General features: G+C 33.7%; 1 protein-coding gene across 2 annotated transcripts in view; it reads right to left on the reverse strand.

Moving 5' to 3' along the window:
* The window catches only part of LOC132553201 (hepatocyte nuclear factor 4-gamma-like), a 36,314-nt gene that overhangs the window by 10,810 nt on the left and 3,228 nt on the right, over positions 1-22,276 (reverse strand). Inside the window, exon 1 of one of the 2 annotated variants that reach the window (XM_060217433.1) lies at positions 9,147-9,543. The exons of the other annotated variant lie outside the window; for it this stretch is intronic. Within the exon in view, the coding sequence (XP_060073416.1) occupies positions 9,147-9,543 (397 nt within the window). Of the gene's footprint in view, positions 1-9,146; positions 9,544-22,276 lie in introns of those variants that run through there. 2 annotated transcript variants of the gene reach the window in all.

Below are 22,276 nucleotides of genomic sequence, written 5' to 3' on the forward strand. Positions count from 1 at the left end.
ATAAGAGTTTGTCTAAAAAAGAATCGACCTTTTATACATAACTTTAGATTTGTTAAGGAATACTTTCCTTAAGGTTGTAAATTGACACAGTATCAATAAAAAAAGCTTGTTTAGTATCATATCTATCTTCCTCTTTTCCTGAAAAGTCATTTGATCTATGATTTAAATTACGCACATCAAACATTTATTAGTGTAAAGTGAAAGTATACAGAGGAAGGCATGAATGTTATCATAAAATGTATGAAGCCGACATGTAATGGCCAAGGCATACACTGAAAAATCAGTTAAATATCTATAACAATTTAAGCAGATGCATGTTAAGATAACTGGGCATAACTAAAGAAGGCACTTGTAGTAACCTGTACATTTAACACTTAACTTTCTGAAAAGTCTGACTATGAATACAGAACCGACCAGTGAGGATCCTAACCCTATTATCTCAAGACTGAAGAGTACAGCTAAATTCAGGAGCATCATCAAGGACCTCACGCGCCACCTGTGTTACACTATTTCTAAGAGATATATACCACTTCAATGTTAATCATTTGAAGACATTTAATCAATAAGATCACATATAGGTTTAGTAGCTTTGTACTGTATCAAAACTGCATTCCATCTAACTTGACCGTGTAAGTGTAGGTAAATTATCTCACCTTGAGGTGGTTTTAAAGTTTCAAGTAAATTGATGAGAAAACTAGAAATGTGATTAAGTAAGTAGAGATCTTAATTAGATATCCAACAATAAGCAAACAGCATTATCTAGTTTGTCAATATACATACCGAGATGGACAAAGGTTATACCATCCATTTCCGACTTGAGGGTGTACATCTCTATACAAATGTCCTGAGAACGTATTTATTATCATGAAGTTCTATGTAAATTTAAATGTACATAAATGCTCCGCCATACACACATTCAGATAACTGGAGATGAAGCAGAAATTACCAGGCATTAATTCTCGACTGTGAGAAATGATTAGATTTTCAAGGTCAGGGTTACATATCTATATAAACACCCATCAAGTCATGTCGACAGAGAGGGAGAAATTGTGTCCTCGCCTTAACAGTTATACGATGGTGTCATCAGATAGGATACAACCATCATCAGCAATATACCAATCAGGGAACTTTGTATTGTGATATGCTATCTCCATCACCTCAAATTATGTCAGATATCTTATCTACCTGTAGATAAAACACATATCTGTGTGTTTACAAGAATACACTAAAGTATGTGTCACTCATTATCAAAATTACCTCGTTGTTCGATTTCTGAATCAATATATTCAATATGAAACTAGATTTTCAGATGCATTGAAAATCGGCATTAATGAAGATCAGTTCTTGATAACAGGAACACAACTACTGAAGTGTTCACTCACGATATTTACATATATATGAACTTTTTTGATGGAAATGGAATTGACCTCACCAAAGTCAGAAAATATAAGTCACAGTGACCTATATTTGATGTTATGATGAAAAACTTCCTAAGACAAATCCATATTTGAAGTTTGATGATTGTCAGATTTCAGGCCATTGAAAAATGAAACTAACACTGGAAGTCATCATTACAAAGCTGTTTTACTGAACAGAGATAGCACAGATGAGATAATCAGTTAAATCGTAACTAAGATACTTGGTACACTATTTGATAAATAAGTGTCTTTCGCTACCCTAACTGTGTAATTTGACTAACCTACTTTCACCTACTGACCTATTACGAAACCCAATGTTACGGTGTCCCCATTTCCAACCACAGATTACCATACATGTGATAATCTTGACCGACTTGTTCAAGGTTACTTTTTTAGAAACATCAGCACAACATGTTTATTCATGTTCTCATTATATCCTATACAATCTCTCATGTTGAGGTATCAGCAGTACTCAATTTTTTTTACTATTTGTACTATTAAATCAAAAAAATTTTCACTTTTCAATAATTGCCCACATGTCATCTTCTCTGCTTTTGAAGACTGTTTTGGAAGTTTTTTTTTGTCTTTTTTTTATCAATAGAAATGAAAGAACTCCTTTCCATTGACAAACTTACATACAAATTATTATCTATATATTTGCTATATGTTCTGAAAGATTTTCCTTTGTAAAACACAAATATTTATATATATATGTACATATATTGATATCATATAAATTGACATTTTTTTATTACCATCTGCAAATATCAGGCAAATTGAAAACTTCACTCCCCTCCAATTCAATTAAGCAACAAATAAGAGATTTTTTTCCCCACTTTCATTGAGTTGATATTCCTATGTCCCCAAACTAAAACTACAAAGGATTGTTTTTACACAGCTTCAGTGAAACTTTGCTATATGAATCCAGAAGTGTACACTAGTAATCAGGTTTCACATAAGTATCATTTCAGATAAACAGCTGTTTATTACCGTATTTCACCGCAAATTAGACCCCTCCCGCAAATAAGCCCCCCAACCACTTTTGCCAGGAATAGGGGGGTATTCGCAGTTAAGCCCCCCCCCCCCACCTCTTTTTTATCAAAAAAAAAACAACACGTGCGACGATAAAGTAGTACTTACATTTAATCGCCAGGTGTAATTATTAAGGGTTTGTTTTTGTAGTGTTTACAGGTTACCACTTTTTTGTTATTTAAACTGGTGATAATTAGCTAGTCATCTGGTGTTCAAAAGAAAATTTGTAATGTTATAAAGCAACTGTCACCCCTGAAGGGTTTTGGTTCAAATTCCTATGTCCTCAACTCACAAAATTGTAATAAGATGCTAGGAGGACACAAATTTCTCCTCAACAGATCTATTTCAGGTTGAAATTGTTTGAAATGAGATTCTTATCTTCTGAAATGAACAGAAGAAAAATAGTTTAACGATAACGGATAGACATAAAATTACTTTACTTGTGTAAGACATTGAATTCCTTGTCTGTTTAAAGATCACTCATTTACTTTTAAACGTTCTGTAACTTTTTTTTTCATAATTTTCTCATATCAATCTGAGAAATTTGATTTGGGTGATATTAATGAAAGTCTTCAAATGAAACAAAACCTTTAAAATTATGCCATAAATTCTTCATGTTTTGTAAACGTCAAAATTTTCATATAATTGCCCGATATCAATCAAATTGCCCGGTATCAAAAATAGCTTTGATAATCAAGATTACAGGACAGGATATGAAATCCCATTGAAGGTGATAAAAGTACTATCACTGACAGATAAGGATTCCCTCCCCTTGATTTCAGCCTCAGAGCCCACACTGATAAACAGTAAAACATCTCCCAGTGAAAACTTATCCCTGTTACATCAGTAATACAGACTACCGGGCGCTATTGAAGATTACATAATACAAGGAGATATAATCTTATATACCTCCCTGGGAGTTACACAATAAATTTTTGAGCTAAGACAATTAACAGGAACTATACAGCAGACAGTTAAAATCCTCTTAACTGAGAGAGAAGCCCTCCTTCCTTATCTACTTGTGGTAAGCTCTCTACAATCCTGACTGATAGGACGGTGTGAATTTCTGGTCAATATTTAAGAAACACTCAATCAAATCATAGTTATTTCAATGTATGATAAGTATAAGACGATAAGCCGAACTGTAAACTACACTGCTATCCAAGGGTGACTATGATATAACTATCTGGACTTCCAATTATCACACAAGCAATATGTATACTTATTCCCACAGGTTGACAGATTTTTGTGGCTTTTTGACAAATTTGTCTTCCTACTGAAGAATGTAATCAATAATTTGATGGATATCGAACTCCTTGACACCAGCAATGTCCTCAAAAACAATTCAGATAAAATGGGAGTGTTTGTTATGGTATTTACCGGAGACAATATTTACAACAACAGATTAAAGTCTGATTACTATGGTGGCAATACACTTTGTAATTATACAATTACATATAAGTGTATGATTTTTAAAAAAAACCCAGTATTTATATGTATACCTGGCATAATAATATGTTGCCCCTTAAACAGCCCAGATGTTTCAAGCAGGATTACATCCGTCATTTGTCGCATCTTTTTGTTTATTATATCATTTTGAATACAAATATTTCCTTGTATTTTTGTGTATTAATTGATATCATATAAACATTTTCACAGCATTTTGTATCCAAAGTAACGGACATCTAGTTTATTTTCTTCCTTATTTGTAATGCCATTGTACAGCATTTGTGTAATTATCAAAAAAAGCATGGCAAAACTTGAAAGTTAAAACACAGAAATTATCAGCAATGTTCTGTACTTAAGAACGGTGGATTTAAATTCTAGGTTTATATTTTATATTTTAAGTTCTTTAAGGCAGCAGAAGTATTTGCATAATGCTAAACTATGATAAGATCTAACAAAATTGATATAACTTTAATTATATGTACAGCTTTACATACATTTTCTGGTCTTCGACCTGAAATATTAATCTATTGACTTAAATTCTGAAACCATTTCAGTATATCTGTAGTATCATATTTATCTTAATAAGCTCCTACCCACAAATTATATATATATATAGAAGACATATAATTATATATAAGCCCGCTTCTTCATTTTTGCATAATCATCAATTTGAAAAATTAGTTTACTGTTAAGAACTCCTAAAACTTTAATACTAAACTTTTACATGAGGTAAGAGGGATTATCTGAGGATAATTATGGTAACAGTCAGCATAATGCATAATCATATGACATTATTATTAATCCACACATCATATTAATACATAGGTATGAGGTAATCTTTCGAAAACTACACAAGATTTGCGACCCTTAGTGAGAAATCAGAACTTGGCAAGAATAGGTCGAAAACCACCATATAATTTATACTTCCTCTATACAAGGGACATCTGCACTAGGAATGTCATTTACATTGATTATTAGGAAAATATGCATCATAACTATTTATTTTAAGACAGGTAACAATTTTTTTTTTTACATTTACACAGGTATGAATGTAACGACAGCTTCATAAAAAAATTGTCACAGCACTATGAGGTTAAAAAGTTCATGGAAAAATCTACGGAATATAAAAATTTGAAAGTCCGTATAAAGAATTATATCTATATTCTAGTTAGAATCCATGTACATATCAGACATGTATTTTATTAAATTACAGAGCAGCTCAATGATCAAACCTGCCTAGAATTTTGAAGTACTTTTGAGGGAGAAAAACAGTTGAAATATATAACGTAGGTATACAAGGTTATCATTATTAGGATTACCATTGCAAACTACTATCTTTTTTCCATCTCATTTTAAACTTCATCTTGAAAGTTCAAACTGAATCAACAAATTTGTAGATAGTATTATGATAGCGTAGTACATAATTTTGGGTCAAATGTTCATGAATTGTGATAGTATGTTAGCTATGAGATTAATCAGTGTTCAGGTTTTGACAGGTATGCTTGACGAAGGATTGTAAGCTACAGGTTCAGCAGCTGATAAAGGTTGTTGTTATTGTCTCTAAGATAAGTTATCAGTGTACCTGTATCTACCTGGCTGCTCATCAGAAACACCTATATACAGGTACCTACACATGATAACATCATCCTAACTTATCTCAAGGGAGATAACTCACTTATACTCTAAAGTAGACAATCCTCAAATTTGATAAGTGCTATTGTAAAATCACATATTTTCATTGGCCTATAATTTCATTATTGTAAATTAAATAATATTTCTTCAACAGGCACTGCAGCTCAGATTGACTCTGCTAAATTTCAAGTTATTTACAAACTGTTTATAAATTTGACTTTGTTAATCAAGAGTAATCATGCAATTAGCGAAAATAAACCCAACACAAAAATTAATTATTCTAAAGTATATATCAGAAAAAGAGTTTGTGCCCAGCCAGAAAATTATTTATTGAAGAATGAAGATGTTCTGCTTTCAAAGTTATTTTTCATGTTTTAACATGGTAGCATTGACAATATCACATACACCAGTATACTGAAAAATTTGATAATACCTTTAATTGTCTATTTGTCTAATCACTAGACATTTCATTCCGTCTATCACCACAACTCAGCCAACCTGGTATAAAACATTTTAGCAAGCATAAATTATACTGACTGAACTGGAAATTTTATGTTAAAGTCGCTCTTTTATACTTTTCAAGTAAGCCGAGATAAGTCTTCATTACATTCTGAGTCAGAATCTTTTGTGAACTTATTACAAGACAATAAGACATGCAGGGGCCAACACATTACCTCTGACTCAGAATTTCGGATGGACTTATTACAAATCAATCTGGGGGCCAACACATTACCTCTGACTCAGAATTTCGGATGGACTTATTACAAATCAATCTGGGGGCCAGCAAATTCAGCCAAGAGGTGACATTTACACTTTATTTCTGACTTAGAGTCTTGCTTATTCATTACAGGACAATAAGACCAGAGAGGCCCATTATTACATCTGATTCAGATATATCTGACTTATTACAAAACCAGAAGACCAGGGAGAGGGGAAAGGCAACTCATAACTTCTGACTGTGTGTCAGTTTTATTTTTTTTAATAAAAGATCTGGAGACAATGAAATTCAATAATTTCTACAGAATAGGAAATCTAGATAGTCTTAACACCAGCTTCCTGCCAAGTAATTGTGGAAATGTAACTAAAAAAACAAACAGAAAAAAGGATTTAAAATGTAGTAATGTAACAAAGAAAATACTCCATGATCAGTTAAGGAGTTATGATACATTACTACAAAATATACCATCTGCGTAGTTATCTCCTCCTGGGAACCAAATTAGTTTCAGAGCTTTGAATTAATTGAAAAAAAAAAACCTGAACAGATCAATTTTCCTTGAATGCAACAATTACCAACAGTTGCTAAAGGAAAAATATTCCAGGAAAACTACATTGTATATTTATGTACTTAAAATTCATTGCTGGTGATGCTAAGTGATGAACTTGAAGACAAAATTACCTTCTTTGAAAAAAGAGCATCATCTATGATCAGGACCTTTTCTCCAAAAAATATTGAAAAGAAGTATAAACAGGAAAGTGATATTTCCTAAAACAAAAAAATTTAAAGATAAAAGTTTAACTTGAATTAAATGACCTGACAATGAATGCTAATCTGTCAAATACAGTATACTAGTTCAAATACAAGTGGGGTATACCAAATAATATTACTATTCAAAAAGTCTTACCTGCAGGAACAATTAACCATTTTTGTGTATAATCCCATTTCTTGAAGAGAGAAATTTTCAAAAATTGAAGATAATATCATTTTCCCAAGATGGTTTGTCATCAGATCCACTTTCATGTAAACACAGAAAAAATATTTTTGAAAATAATGTGCTTTTTCGGGCCAATATCACTTGTGTGTATTATTGGAGTGAAATATAATCTGAGAAACAATCGTTGTATTGAAGTTTAATAATACTTGTATATCTTTGTACATTGGACATGTACACCAGGTACGAACAGTACAAATTTCACAATTAGCAGTCCTGGTATAAAGTACAAAGATACCTGTATATCTATTGTGTGTGAGCCAAAGTTAATAACCCACCCCATCAAACAACCATCAACAGATTAGCAATATAATTCTATAACAATAACTCCCTTCAATCCATATATACAGCAATGTTTGTTTTAAAAAAAAATTGAAGATAAATAAAGGAACTGTTTTGTGTGACCTTCCAGATAAATTTCAGAACTCAGAGTTACCTCCCTTATACTATTATGAATTCCAAGAGCTGACCATCGAAGCTTGTCTGGTAATTCAATAAAGACTAACTTAAACTTTGTTAAAATGCAAAAAAAAAAAATTCATGAATGTTTGACTTATAATTTATTCATCATAAAAAATTTGAGAACCTAACCACGCATTAAAATTGCTAAGCTCTCATAATCAAGGATATTAATTGAAGATGTTCCACTTCATACTTTCAATAAGTTCAATTATTCGTTTGAAATATTATGCTTTGTGCAAATTACAAGGTGTATCAGATAAAAACTGTATTTGTTAGATATCTATATGAAAAAATGTTGATAATTTAAAACTTAAGCTGCAGATCCCTGATTAAAAGTGTTCCAATATGTAACATAAATTTGTAAAATGATCTTACTCAAACTGCATCATCTCCTTTTGAAGTTTAATATTCCAAAATTTACGCACAAAACATCACAATCAAATATACATACTAATGACAGGGGTAAGGGTGATTTCATCACAGTATCAGCTCTGTACATTGGAAATGTGTTGGTCTACAAACGTTCACTTCTAACACATCATGAGAAATAGAGAGTAGTTCACATGGTCATGCATAACAATATACTCATGTAGGATAGATTCTATATGTCTCTGTATCTAATATCGCCATTTTCTAATTAGAAACATTTTGCTATCGTCTTTTCATGATAGAAAAATAAAGGGAAAAAAATGAAAGTTCTGTCGTAATATAAGCTAAAATGTAAACATTTTTTTCATGGTTTCGTCCGTATACTGGTCCATATAATACAGTGATTATAATACTTTCCAGTACTGTCGCCTGGAGAACCTATTCTGGCACCAGTTTCACTGATCTTCCTTAACTTAAGGAAACTGTAACTATCATAAAAAAGTATTACGTAAGTTAAGGAAAAAGTTGAATTTAAAGAAATTTCTTGAACATATGTTATACTTCCTATAGGTAACTTAAGGAAGATTTATAAAACTGAGGCCTGGAATCTTAAATAGTGATTTAATGCTCTCGTTATCAAAGTTTAAACATATCTATCTCATATGCTCTTGTTTCCATTAAATGCCTTCCATTAATCCACTTGTCATTTCACTCAACCTCAGCTATAAATTATGAAAAGGTGCTATTCACTTGTGTGTCTTGTGTACGTTCTTTAAGCTGATCTTTCTGTTTCCAAACTTTTTTATCAATAGCTAGGAAGACACATCACATGTTATCCTATTCTATTTTCCAAATAAAACTAAAAAAATCGTCATTACATTGCAGCCATCTACTTTAACACAGAAACTAGAAATATGAAAAAGAGATCTCATTTTAAAAGTGTTATAACCATATGGTCTTGTATTTCCTTGTATATGAGATACAGTATTAATAAATAAACATGTCTTTGCCCTGATTTTTCTTGTTTTCTAAGAAGGAGAGCGACCTCCTCCTAGAGATTTTGGAGTCTCCTTACCTTTCTTGTCCTCAAAGAATGAGAGCAGTTCCTCTCTAAGACTTCTTTCTCCATCAAGGAGTTGTTGTTGGGGATGATGATGTTGATGATAACGGTCATACATCTGGTGATGAGGATGAGGGAAGCGATGATAAGATGGATGATTTGCTTCAGGCACCTGTGCGGTGTTATGATGATAATCACCATTATGAAATGTTTGTCCTTCATAAGCTGAATTTATCCACTTCATTTTGCCTGAATAAGGATAAGCTATCTGCTGTCCAGCATCTTTTGCAAACTTGCAGGATGACAATTCGGTCGTGTGACAAATGGTTTTAAGCTCCACCGAGTTTCCTTGCCGGCCGATTTGAGTGTAGGCATTCGCGGGGCTCGGCGTCATCAACCCCCTATCAAGCATCTTAGAATCAGCTGATTTGAATGGTACTTAAGAGTTGTCAATTGAAAACACTATAATGACTCGGTCGTCAATTCTCCAGCTTGGGTGACATCATTGACCCAGTTACTGCGGAGACACTTCAGTCTGCAAAGTTCATGTGTGTCTGACGCATCTACCACCAAGGCAAATGGTCACGAGATACCAACAAATCTAAAATGTCGACTACAGAAAAAACAACTCTTCCGTCCTTAACCTTATATCTCATATATCATGGTATTTCTGCTTTTGAAGCCAGTACACAAATGCAGTACATGAATTAAAATCTCTGTTACAAGTGGGTTACTAGGGCTGTGTGTGCCTAGTGATGAAAAAGTCCTGATTCTTTTATTTAGTGTTATGCACTTGCAGTGTCTCTGCGAACTTGAATAATTTCCGAAGGGAAATGAGTACAGAGCTGTTAAAAGATGATCACATCAAAGGTATTAGAGGACACAATAAGGCCAGTGTTTGATGCACCCTCCGTCTCCCCCGCAGTCAGGATATCACTGAAAGTCCATATAACCACATCACAAAACCAGAGAAAACCGCAGATCAGGATACTGGTTACATCATTTTCTTACTAAAATGTTATACTTTCTGAAAGCAGATTTTATGTAATGATTCCTATTCTGAAAGTAGACTTTTTGTAATTATTCCAACAGTTGTGGACATCCAAACGCATCTGACACCTAGATAGAGAAAATACGTAATAACTTCTAGTTAAATACATTTGATTGTTTCCTGAAAACTTGTGGCATGGTTCCAGCTATCCCACTACAGCACTTGATCTCTCGTCAAACCTTAAACCAAACACCTCAAATCTGTAAAATATACAAGTGTCGGTGATGACAGCCACAGGAAGGCTTAGTTGTCATCACATCTCTAATACCAACAAATCACCACAGCACACAAGGCCCCAAAGCACAAAATGTCACACTTAAGCTTTCAAGGAAACAAAATATATTGCAAAAAAAAAAATATTCATCAAAATTAAGCTGATATAACATTTAAGAAAGAAATGATATAAGCTGCAGTAAATTCTAACAAAGATTTTGATGACAATATAACTGGTATTCAGTGATGCTATTTTGCCAGATATATAGGTGAGTTACCTAGAAGACTATAATTCAGTTTTAAAAACTGAAAATATGGTAAGATGAAATATGATTTCTGTGACTTTACTGTCACCTTATTATACTCACATCTGATTTGATATATCTACAACTGACTTCACTGATACCTGACTTTTATATTGACACCTGACTACACAAACACCTGACTTTTATATTGACACCTGACTACACAGACACCTGACTTTTATATTGACACCTGACTACACAAACACCTGACTTTCATATTGACACCTGACTACACAAACACCTGACTTTCATATTGACACCTGACTACAGATACCTGACTTTACCAACACATGATATCATCATCACCTTATATCCCTTACTAAGTTATACCTAAACCTGAGTTTACTGACACCTTACTTTACTGACCTGTCTTTAGTGTCCTCTGACTTTACTGACACCTTACTTTACTGACCTGTCTTTATCAACCTCTGACTTCACTGATACCTGTCTTTATCATCCTCTGACTTTACTGACACCTGTCTTTATCACTTTATCATCCTCTGACTTCACTGACACCTGTCTTTATCACTTTATCATCCTCTGACTTCACTGACACCTGTCTTTATCATCCTCTGACTTCACTGACACCTGTCTTTATCACTTTATCATCCTCTGACTTCACTGACACCTGTCTTTATCATCCTCTGACTTCACTGACACCTGTCTTTATCATCCTCTGACTTCACTGACACCTGTCTTTACTGTCCTCCGACTTTACAAAACTCCCTAACAGTCATAAATCAAGGAGATGACACCAGTCTTTACTATCCTCCGACGTTACAAAACTCCCTAACACTTACAAATCAAGGAGATGACACCAGTCTTTACTGTCCTCCGACTTTACAAAGCTCCCTAACAGTCATAAATCAAGGAGATGACACCAGTCTTTACTGTCCTCCGACTTTACAAGACTCCCTAACACTTACAAATCAAGGAGATGACACCAGTCTTTACTGTCCTCCGACTTTACAAAACTCCCTAACACTTACAAATCAAGGAGATGACACCAGTCTTTACTGTCCTCCGACTTTACAAAACTCCCTAACACTTACAAATCAAGGAGATGACACCAGTCTTTACTGTCCTCCGACTTTACAAAACTCCCTAACACTTACAAATCAAGGAGATGACACCAGTCTTCACTGTCCTCCGACTTTACAAAACTCCCTAACAGTTACAAATCAAGGAGATGACACCAGTCTTTACTGTCCTCCGACTTTACAAAACTCCCTAACAGTCATAAATCAAGGAGATGACACCAGTCTTTACTGTCCTCCGACTTTACAAAACTCCCTAACACTTACAAATCAAGGAGATTGTTCCATAATATTAACTATCATCAATAACTCTTCTGCTTTAATTGCCTCTGATCATATATTTCCCTGTCTCCAGTTTCATGAATTTCCTCACCTTATGGAATTTTCCTTTATATAAAATTTCCCATAGGAATGCATTACACAAGTTATGGAAAGCCCCTTTACTTTAAGTTTTTTCCATCACTGACGTAATACTTTTTCCATGATAGTTCAGAAAAGATTCCTGAATCTTGGGTCAAATATTCCCTACCATACAAAAGCATTACATACACATAAAGTTCAGGAAATACTTAAATCAAAGGAAATTTTCTTAACTTCTATAATGCTTTTTATGGGGAATCGTAAATTACAGAAAACTCCTTAAGTAAAGGCAGGTCAATTCATGAGACCAGGGGCCTGGTACAAAAGGAAAGATTAATTTTTACAATACATGTAAATTGCTAAGTCTTTTTTTCTTTTTTCTGTTAGATATTATTGTCTAGTGTCTCTTACTAATACCACCCGAGCTGTAAAGGAAGCCAGTTCTCAACAGAAATATAAGTGTTCTTCACTTCAGTCGAAGACAATTGACAATTAAGTTGTTACAACATACGTATTTGAACTGTTGTGTTTTAATGAAGAGTGTGATTGTTACAAATACATGATTTCAACATGACTAGTATCACAAAAATAATCTGGTTTCACCACAAGAATCATAATAAGCAGTGCCATCTTCAATATTAAAAGTTTTCCTGTAATTACTTAAATATACAGGAAGTATGTAGCAGGGGTTTTGTTGGGAAACCATGAGATTACACTCGGACTCAACAAACATCTTTTAAATACTATAATCTGTCAAGCCATGTCGACAGTTGAATGTACTCAGATAATCTGATATAGAACGTTTTACCTATTGGCAGTATACAGAATTGTTCACCAGTAATTCAGTCACATTAGTCATACACAGCAGCATTTAATGGTTAAATATGTCATAAATTCTCAGAAAATATTTTAAGTTTGAAAAAAATTTTTTTTTTTTATAAATTTGAGCAAAAATTATATGAACAACTTGTTTCAGACTCAGACTACAACACTGAGGTATGTTTGTTTTTGCTGATTCAGCGTTGTTACTGACCGACCAGTTTGTAAATGTTACCACTACAGGGTCAGTGACCTGCAGTTTTAAGTGACCACTGATATAAAAGTGACAAGTACAACCAATTAGTGGTATATTACAATATTAAGTATATATAAACAGAAAGTGTACTAGGACAATACCCTGTATAGTGTACTGTCCTTAAACAAGATTGATAAAACAATGGAATTTATTTTCTGCAAACAATAACCGTCTAACAAATATAAACTATCATTACTTACAAGATATATATGCATGAAATAAATAGTTTTGAATAGTCTCCCGAATGGAATATTTGAGTTCACTGTTTGACTGATGCACCTTATGGTTTTTCCTTAGCTTTTTGATTTTTTTTGTTTTATATAAAGTTCCTTAAATAGTAAGACCTCCTCTCATGTGTGTTAATCTGGGCAAATAGGAGTGAATGATACATGTATATGCTACAAGCTTGTTTTGCAATCATTATGCAATGCATAAATTTCCTATATCATGTCTAGTTGAGAACCCTGAACATTTTAGCAATGAACCTGTATCGGATCACAGTGTTGATCACATTTTCCAAGTCATGTTTTTTATTTGATAATACACTATATAATGTAACTATTGTATCCGTGTAACCAAAAAATGTCACTTCAGAGCTAATTTTTTTTTAATCGTCCTGATAATTTCTGTTTATAACTTAACTGAAACAAGTTTACTATGTTCCAACCAATATACAAGAACGATTCTTTGACATTGAGATTTTTTTTTAAATCATGCTTAGTCTTAACATTAACAAACCTATCAAATAGTGATGTCCAGTTACAATATCATTATTACTATCATAACATTCTTAACGGCCTGTCAACACAGAAAAGGTCATTCGGGTCATCAACCGGTAAAATACACAGCAATCCAAAAGTGTATACAATACTTGTATAGACTTCAAATATTTAATTTAATGTTGTTATTTGCAATCAACTGGAATACAGAATGATGTTCAAAATGTGTTGTGGACAAAGCTTGAGCTGTCTGACCAGGTCTTCATGGGTACTTATGCAAATAATTACAAATCCAGCTTAGTCCCAAGTAATTACAAATCCAGCTTAGTCCCAAATAATTACAAATCCATCTTAGTCCCAAATAATTACAAATCCATCTTAGTCCCAAATAATTACAAATCCATCTTAGTCCCAAATAATTACAAATCCATCTTAGTCCCAAATAATTACAAATCCATCTTAGTCCCAAATAATTACAAATCCATCTTAGTCCCAAATAATTACAAATCCAGCTCAGTCCCCAAAATGTTAAAACATATCATAGGACTGATTACTGCAGCTGTAGACAAGAAATAATAATAGCTATTTTAACAAAATATTTCATCTTGTAATCTTTTATGACATCTATTGAAGGGTCGCAGTGAATGTTATAAAATTTCCAACAAATTAAGGAGAGCTGGTTCACTCCATCTCTGCCACTAATGGTGAACAGTAAAATACATGATGTGGTTACGTCATTTGAAGGAGATATGTTTTATCATTATTTAAATCATTTATACCAAATATGGATGTACCTCACTGATCAACATCATAATGTCAAATTTACTCACATGACTTGATGTATTGTATTCAACAGTTATGATGTTGTGTCAGAGGACAACAACCACCAAACTGTCAAGAGGTCATTATACTTGTATCAATTTACATGTATTGTGTGCAAACCTAACACCCCCCCCCCTCCCTCCCCCCACTCTCTCTCCATCCTCCCTTGCTACTACAATGCACCGAGACTTGACCTAAATGACTACAAGACAGCCGGTGGAAATGAATCATCTTTGTCATAACAACTTCATTCATTATAAATCTCCCTAATTTTCCTGGTCACAGTCACATGTCCGACATTCAGTACAAACTTACTGCGCATATATCAACAACCCGAACCACAAACCACACAGTAATCCAACTCACCACCCCAATGTCAACAACCAACAATGGCGATCTCCGAGAGAAAATGTGTATAATATTTAAATGTACTCTGTGTTGCATCCATTACTTCCTATATTATACATATATATGTACAAAAATGTTGCACTTGACTGCTTGTCAATTGATCATCATCATATTCATGGTCATCTGTAATAATGACTGTTTGTGTCATACAGGAAAACAGATCTCTATGTCAATAACTGACCTCCATCACAACCTCTAACTGCGACAAAAATTTTTTTCCATATCGGTTTACAAAAAAAAAAAAAAAAGAAAGAAAGAAAAAAAAAATAATCCCATTTCTGTTAATAAACAGAACACTCGCCATTCAAATGTAACAATATGATTTCAAACAGATCATAACTTAATATAGATATTTTTAGTTGTACAATATATTCTATAAATTCTGAAGTCTTCCCAAAATTCCACTCTTTCTTCAACTTGTAATTTTCATGATATAATATTCTTTTTTTTATTCCCCTCAAGCTCCTACATGCTCACTATAGTTTATTTCTTCCTTCTGTCCACATTGTTCATTTCAACTGTCCCTCCTTTTCTTCATCCATCTTGCCTTCTTTCTTTGTCCATACTGCTTGTTATAAGGTCCATTTTTCTATCTGTTGCTCCTGTTTATGAAATTTCCTCTTTTCTATCTCTCTATCATGCTCATTTTTCTCCTTCTATCTGTCCATCCTGCTATATCATTTATCTTCTTCCATCATTCCATTCAGCTTATTATCCTTTCTCTATTTGTTCCACCCTCTCATTATAATTTGCCTTTTTCTGTCTGTCTATCCTGTCGTTCATACTTTCCCTTCTTCTATCTGTCCATCCTGCTATATAATTTACCTTCTTCCATCATTCCATTCAGCTTATTATCCTTTCTCTATTTGTTACACCCTCTCATTATAATTTGCCTTTTTCTGTCTGTCTATCCTGTCGTTCATACTTTCCCTTCTTTTATCTGTCCATCCTGCTCATTATAACTATCTGTCACAAGTGTAATAACAAGTGTCATCTTCCTTTGCTTTGACTGTCAACACTTGGGCCCACTTTGTGGTAGTGTAACTCAACACTGTTGTTATGGAGTAACAAGTGTATATTTCTCCCCCCATTGTACAGCTCTTCCTACAAAATGCTTACATATACTTAAACCTGACCGTAGCTATTCCGATGAACCTCCCTGGCACAAACATACACTGAAACAATGATCATAGCCATTGTAATGACAACTCAATCCATGTACTACATTTGTACTGTGCACTGAAACACCCACCCACCAAAATATATTGTTCTAAGAACTTTAAACTAATTATACATACCAGGTAATTAAACGCCCTCTCACTTAAATGCCTATTCACACATCAGCTGTTATTATAAGTTGTAGGATTACATACCTGAAGTTGTATACCATAGTCGTTACAAAAGAACTGTTTACATCACAATACAAATATTGTTTCTGCATGAAAACAATTCTGAATTCACAATACTTTCGTTTGGTTTGGTTGTAGCTTTACGTCCTATTAACAAACAGGGTCATTTAAGGATGTGCCGGATTTGGATGGTGGAAGAAACCTGGAGTTCCTGGTGAAAAATTACCTTCCTGCATCCAGTACCTGAAGACTGCCCCATGTTGGCCTCTAACCTGCCACAGTATTCACAATACAAATATTCTTACCATATCAATCATGGTATATTACCCCGATGGGCCAATATACATATATTGACTTGAAGCCAAGAGAAAGATGGCAGGAAAATGGTTTGGTTTGGTCTTAAAAATTGCTTAATAATGTATCAACAGATATGGTAATTTGAGGACAGCCTTGTGGTAAGTGCAAGGTGAGTGCATGTGTTGGATTAAGTGTCCTCATGATAGTGTGGAACTGCAACTGACATTATAGTGCTACCACACTGAAATATACTGCAGAAGACAAAAGTGAGGCAATGACAAAAGGGGCATCAGGGAAAAGATACGGGTAGTTTTAGTGATATGACACATAAATATGGCTGGGATTATTACCAGGCATGGGCTTATTGCCAAATAAACCAAATACATCAAAATAATTTGATCAGAACAGAAAATAAATTATATTTTCAAAAAGGCTCATAATCTGAATGAAAGATATTGTTTATAAAAAAAAGACACCACTTATCAATTCTCCTTATATCTATTATTCGAGCAGATATTTTGAAGCCCAAGGATGTAATTAAAAACCTTTTGTGATCAGGATTTCTCCGTGGTTTTAGGAGTGCTGATAATGCAGAAGTTTCTGTAGGGCACATTTACCTAAAACCTTAGGGTGAGTTGGGTTACAGAGAAATCTCACCCCAAAGTTAAGATTCTTGATTGTCAAAAAATTTGCCTCTTATCTACTTGCAGTAACATCACCTGGCTATACCTTCCTCTTGTCTTATTTTCAAACAATGTGTTAACAATTTTCAATGAAAGAAACACATTTATTTGCAGTTGATGCATGACATCTACTATAATTGATTATCAATCGATCAGACGTACTGATGTAGATTCAATTATTGATTAGGAAAAAAATTACCAATTTGCCCATCAATAAAAAATATGCAACTCAAATACATATTCAGTTAAACTTCACAAATATTTATAATTACCGGGAACATGTTGACCAGAGAGAAAGTATCATTTACAGTACAATAAATGACACCGATGATGATGTCAATATTGAGGGCATGAGGTTAGCAGAGATGGATGAATGATTTATTTTAAACAGATCATAATTTGCATAATTAAGGAACTGAATTGTGGCATTCATGGTCTGTATAAATGCCAAAAGACAAATGACGGAAGGGACAGGGAAGGTGACAGCACTCAGGTGTAATTACTCTCGTTCATCAGTAAATCTATCTCCATTTAGTTTGTTGGTAAAATCATCACTTCATTTACTCACCTAATTTAATTAAACTATCATATCCTTATTAAAATAAGTCTATCTTCTTTAATTATAAGCAAATCCTAATCCTTTCACATTTTCAGTAATTTTTTTCTGTCTCGTTAAGGAAAACTGAAAGTAAATCAAGTACATTTCCACTCTCTCGTTTTTCGAAAATCCATCCTGTTTACTCTTTTTAAGTAAAACTTTCTGTAAATCAAGTACGTCTTTCCTCTCTCCTTTTTTCTAATGAATTGTAGATTAATCACTGCGAACGCAATATTTATACTAAAATAAACGACAGCTTATAAGTTTTACATCAAATTCTGATCAATCACCAGACTCTGACATAAGAAAGTAAAAACAGGAAATCGAGTTTTGAATTACTTTACGTTACATGCTTTTATTATCAATGCTATGGTAATATATTTTGACAGTCCTGCCCTTCATCAACACTTGTGTCGTGGCCAGGTATAAGTACATGTACCAGGCAGTGTAAAATTGCACATCAGGCAGGCATATCACTTCCAGCTCACATTTCTATATTAATCCTTTCAAAATCAATTGATACTTCAATGATACAGCAATGGAATTCTTGTTTCTGTTTTTAGCAATTTGTCATGAAGGCTTGTCCTGATGGCATTTATAATACTTTATACATACTTATATAATTTTGACAACATCCTTAGGTAATTTTATACCAAGGGGCCCAAGGGGCCTGCATCACTCACCTGGCTTATTCTGCTATTCATTTATTCTCAAAAGAATTTCAACCATTACCCCCCTACCCTTTTCATTCCTACAGTACGATTTTTATGAACTTCCAACATTTAACCATTTGGGTCTCACCCATCAGGCCCCTCCAGGGAGCCAAGAACCAATGTTTACACACATTTGATTTCCTTTCCCCTAAAGAAACTTCTGACCAAATTTGGTAAACGCCAATGATTCCTACAGAACATGTAGAATTTTAAAGGATTTGCTCCATTTCTCAAACAGAGAGCCACATCTCTTTCCCAAGGGGGTCTGGATCCACTATCTATACAAAATTGATTCCTCTCCACCCAACAATGCTTCAAACCAAGTCTGGGTAAGATCTATTTGTTACTAGAGAATTAAGAAGGATTAAGAACTTGCAAGATTAAAATTTTTGGGTCCTGCCCCTCAGGCCCAAGGGGACGAAGGACCAATATTTATACAAACTTTGTTCCCTTACCCCCATTGATGCTTCTAACAAATCTGTTTAACGGTTCATGACTAGTAGCAATTTTTAGATAACATTGACGAATGCCAGACGCCGCACCATTGCATAACCTCATCAGTCCTTCGCACCAGGTGAGCTAAAATCACAAGACTGAAAACTTCATAACACACTTACTACTAACAAAAAATAGTCCTTTCCATCAACATTTTGTTCATCCTTTGTTTAAAACTTAAGGCTGTCTCGTCTTTAGATGTCCCCAATAATAACTTCAAAAGAGGTCATTACTGCAAGTCTTTTTTTTCTAGCATTCAAAATAATTTGCTCAATTTTATCATCTTCACTCAGTGGTCATCAAATTTACTTACAGCAGCATTCAGTGACGAATGCAAGGCATGTGTTGAAACATACCTCTTATTACAAAACCAAGAAGATCTTCATGTACATGTGTATTAATACACTGCATTATTGTAATTGTGTGCTAGGGGAGACAACTGTTGAAATCTGTATTTTGACCAGAAAGCAGAAAATCAAGCAAAAAAGTTTGGTAGCTTTGCATTAGCTTAAAGCTACTATAGTGTTATTAAATGGCAATAGTAAATTATATATTTCACTGTACCTGGTAATTGTGTTCACTTAGTCCTAAGTTAGGGACCATCAATTTCAGTTTGAATATTAAAATCAAGACTGATACTCCTTGTAGTGTCATCTTTTGTGTGTAGTGTCATATGCCGACAAGAGATACACCAAACTTAATGATATCCAAAATCAAACAAACAAAACACCAATTTACAGTGTTTATATATGTATTACTGGTAAATCTGATATGTGCTCATAATAAATTTAAAAAATGGCATGGTGAAAATTGACAAATGCTTCTGGAATGGTTTGAGGTGGTTTGACATACAGGCAAGTAGCTGCACATTTTAATGTCAGCCATTCTGTTATTTCTTGGTAAATGCAGTATATGCTCCAAATTCGGCATGTTGATGAGTGTTCCCGGTCTGGCAAACCTCAAAAGACCACGCAGAGAGAGAAGACTTCTGTGTGGATGAGGCAAGCACTATTCACCACTATCAATAGGCTTAGGGGACAGTGGAACGTCAATCTACATATATCTGCAAGTGTTTCTTCATTCCCAGGTTCAGGTTAGAATGAAATTTTTCAAACAGGTCTGTTTATCATGTTTTTCAAGAAGGTCAAGGTCAGTATCGTATTCTACAGACAATTCAATGTCAGTATCAAGTTCAATGGACAGGACAAGGTCAGTATCATGTTCTAAAAACAGGTCAAGGTCAATAACATGTTCTACAGTTAGGTCAAGGTCAATAACATGTTCAACAGACAGGTCAAGGTCAGTATCATGTTCTAAAAACAGGTCAAGGTCAATAACATGTTCTACAGATAGGTCAAGGTCAATAATATGTTCAACAGACAGGACAAGGTCAGTATCATGTTCTAAAAACAGGTCAAGGTCAAGAACATGTTCTACAGACAGGTCAAGGTCAATTTCATCTTTTACAGACAGATCTTTGTCAGCATCATGTTTTACAAAGAGGTCCCAGTCAGCATTGTGCTTTTTCATAATTAAGTTTACATCACAACATTTTCATACTTTACATGATGTTACAATGAGTTATAAGCTAATAACTTTCCACATATTTTCTCCAACATCAGCATTGTCCTAATTACTTCTGAGTGCTTCTGAACATAGTGGTGTAATGTGGTTATATCAAAATACCATGATTAAGGGAAGCACTGGTTTAGCAAACTGCCAAGTTATTTCTATGCGTTCCTCTTTCAAACTTTATGCGACTTTTTGATATCACAGTTTACTGAGAGTCATGAGCTAAATGTAAAGAGATGTTATCACCAAGGAAACCTTGATCAATGTGGTAACCAACTTGCTCACCCTTCCATACATCTGTGACCTTAACAAAACTGCTACAGCTCGTCATATCGGTAATATTACATCACAAATGTTGTCTGTACTGGAGTATATAGAAGTAAGGAAAAAAAAAAAAAAATTGCTGTACATTATATGTCAAAACGTTTAAAGGCTTACCAGAACTGAAAAGAAATATTCTTATATGTTCTACTTCTTTGCATTACCAAAACTTTGTGATACATTTTTAAGACTAAAAGGAATATTCTTATATTTTCTAAATCTTATCAAAAAAGCTTTGGGATATTTCTTTAAAGACCAAACAGATTTTTACCAGACCTATCTGGCGGTCAGACATATTGGCACACACTGATATATAATGTGGTACAATTAATATTAAATTTCCATCAACATTTCCATACCAACAAAAAAATCCTTTTCCTTACAATATCTGTCTCTGATAAGACAAAAACCAACATAATCACTACCAGCTGGTGTGGTGAAGTAGGGTACAAATAAACACATTTCATGTTTATATATTTGGTTTACACATTGTTGTATGTCCTACATAAAACGAAGGACAGCTGTAGTTTAACACCCTATATCACTAAAGTATCAAGTTTATCTTGTGAAAAATCTTGTACATTACAGATAATACCGATATATGTTAAGATAAATGTCATGAATTTAAAATGTAAAAAGTTTGTGATTCAAATAACTTAATTGTGCATTGTCACCTTGAGATTTGAATACTTTTGTTAGCCTGAAGAAAGTATTAAATTTATACCCTTTATCTCACAATGTTTTATCTAATTAATGTATGTTATAAATTAATGAGCAGTACGTACATTGTAGATATGTTAATATTTACCAATTATATATTGCTATTACTATTTCATCAATTCTGAAGGGAAAATATTCAATCAATCCACTAACATTTTTTCGTGTTCAGCCTTTTTCTCGACTATCAGTCAGTAAGCAAGCTGAGTCTAAGCTAGTCAAATTACATATTTTTTATTAACATACATATTTTTAGCTACAACCATTACGAAGCAATTTCAGTGCAGTATTATTTTTTTTTGAGAATTTGTTGTGTTTACCTGAAGTTTACTTGTTTTGTTATGTTTTTTCCATTCACTCGGTTTGTTAGCGGTAATAATCCAGTGGGATAAGTTAATGAGACAGAATGT

This window comes from Ylistrum balloti, unplaced genomic scaffold (genome assembly GCF_031769215.1).
Source record: "Ylistrum balloti isolate Yb309-2 unplaced genomic scaffold, AGI_CSIRO_Ybal_v1 Utg369636, whole genome shotgun sequence".
Classification (NCBI taxonomy): Eukaryota; Metazoa; Mollusca; class Bivalvia; order Pectinida; family Pectinidae; genus Ylistrum; species Ylistrum balloti.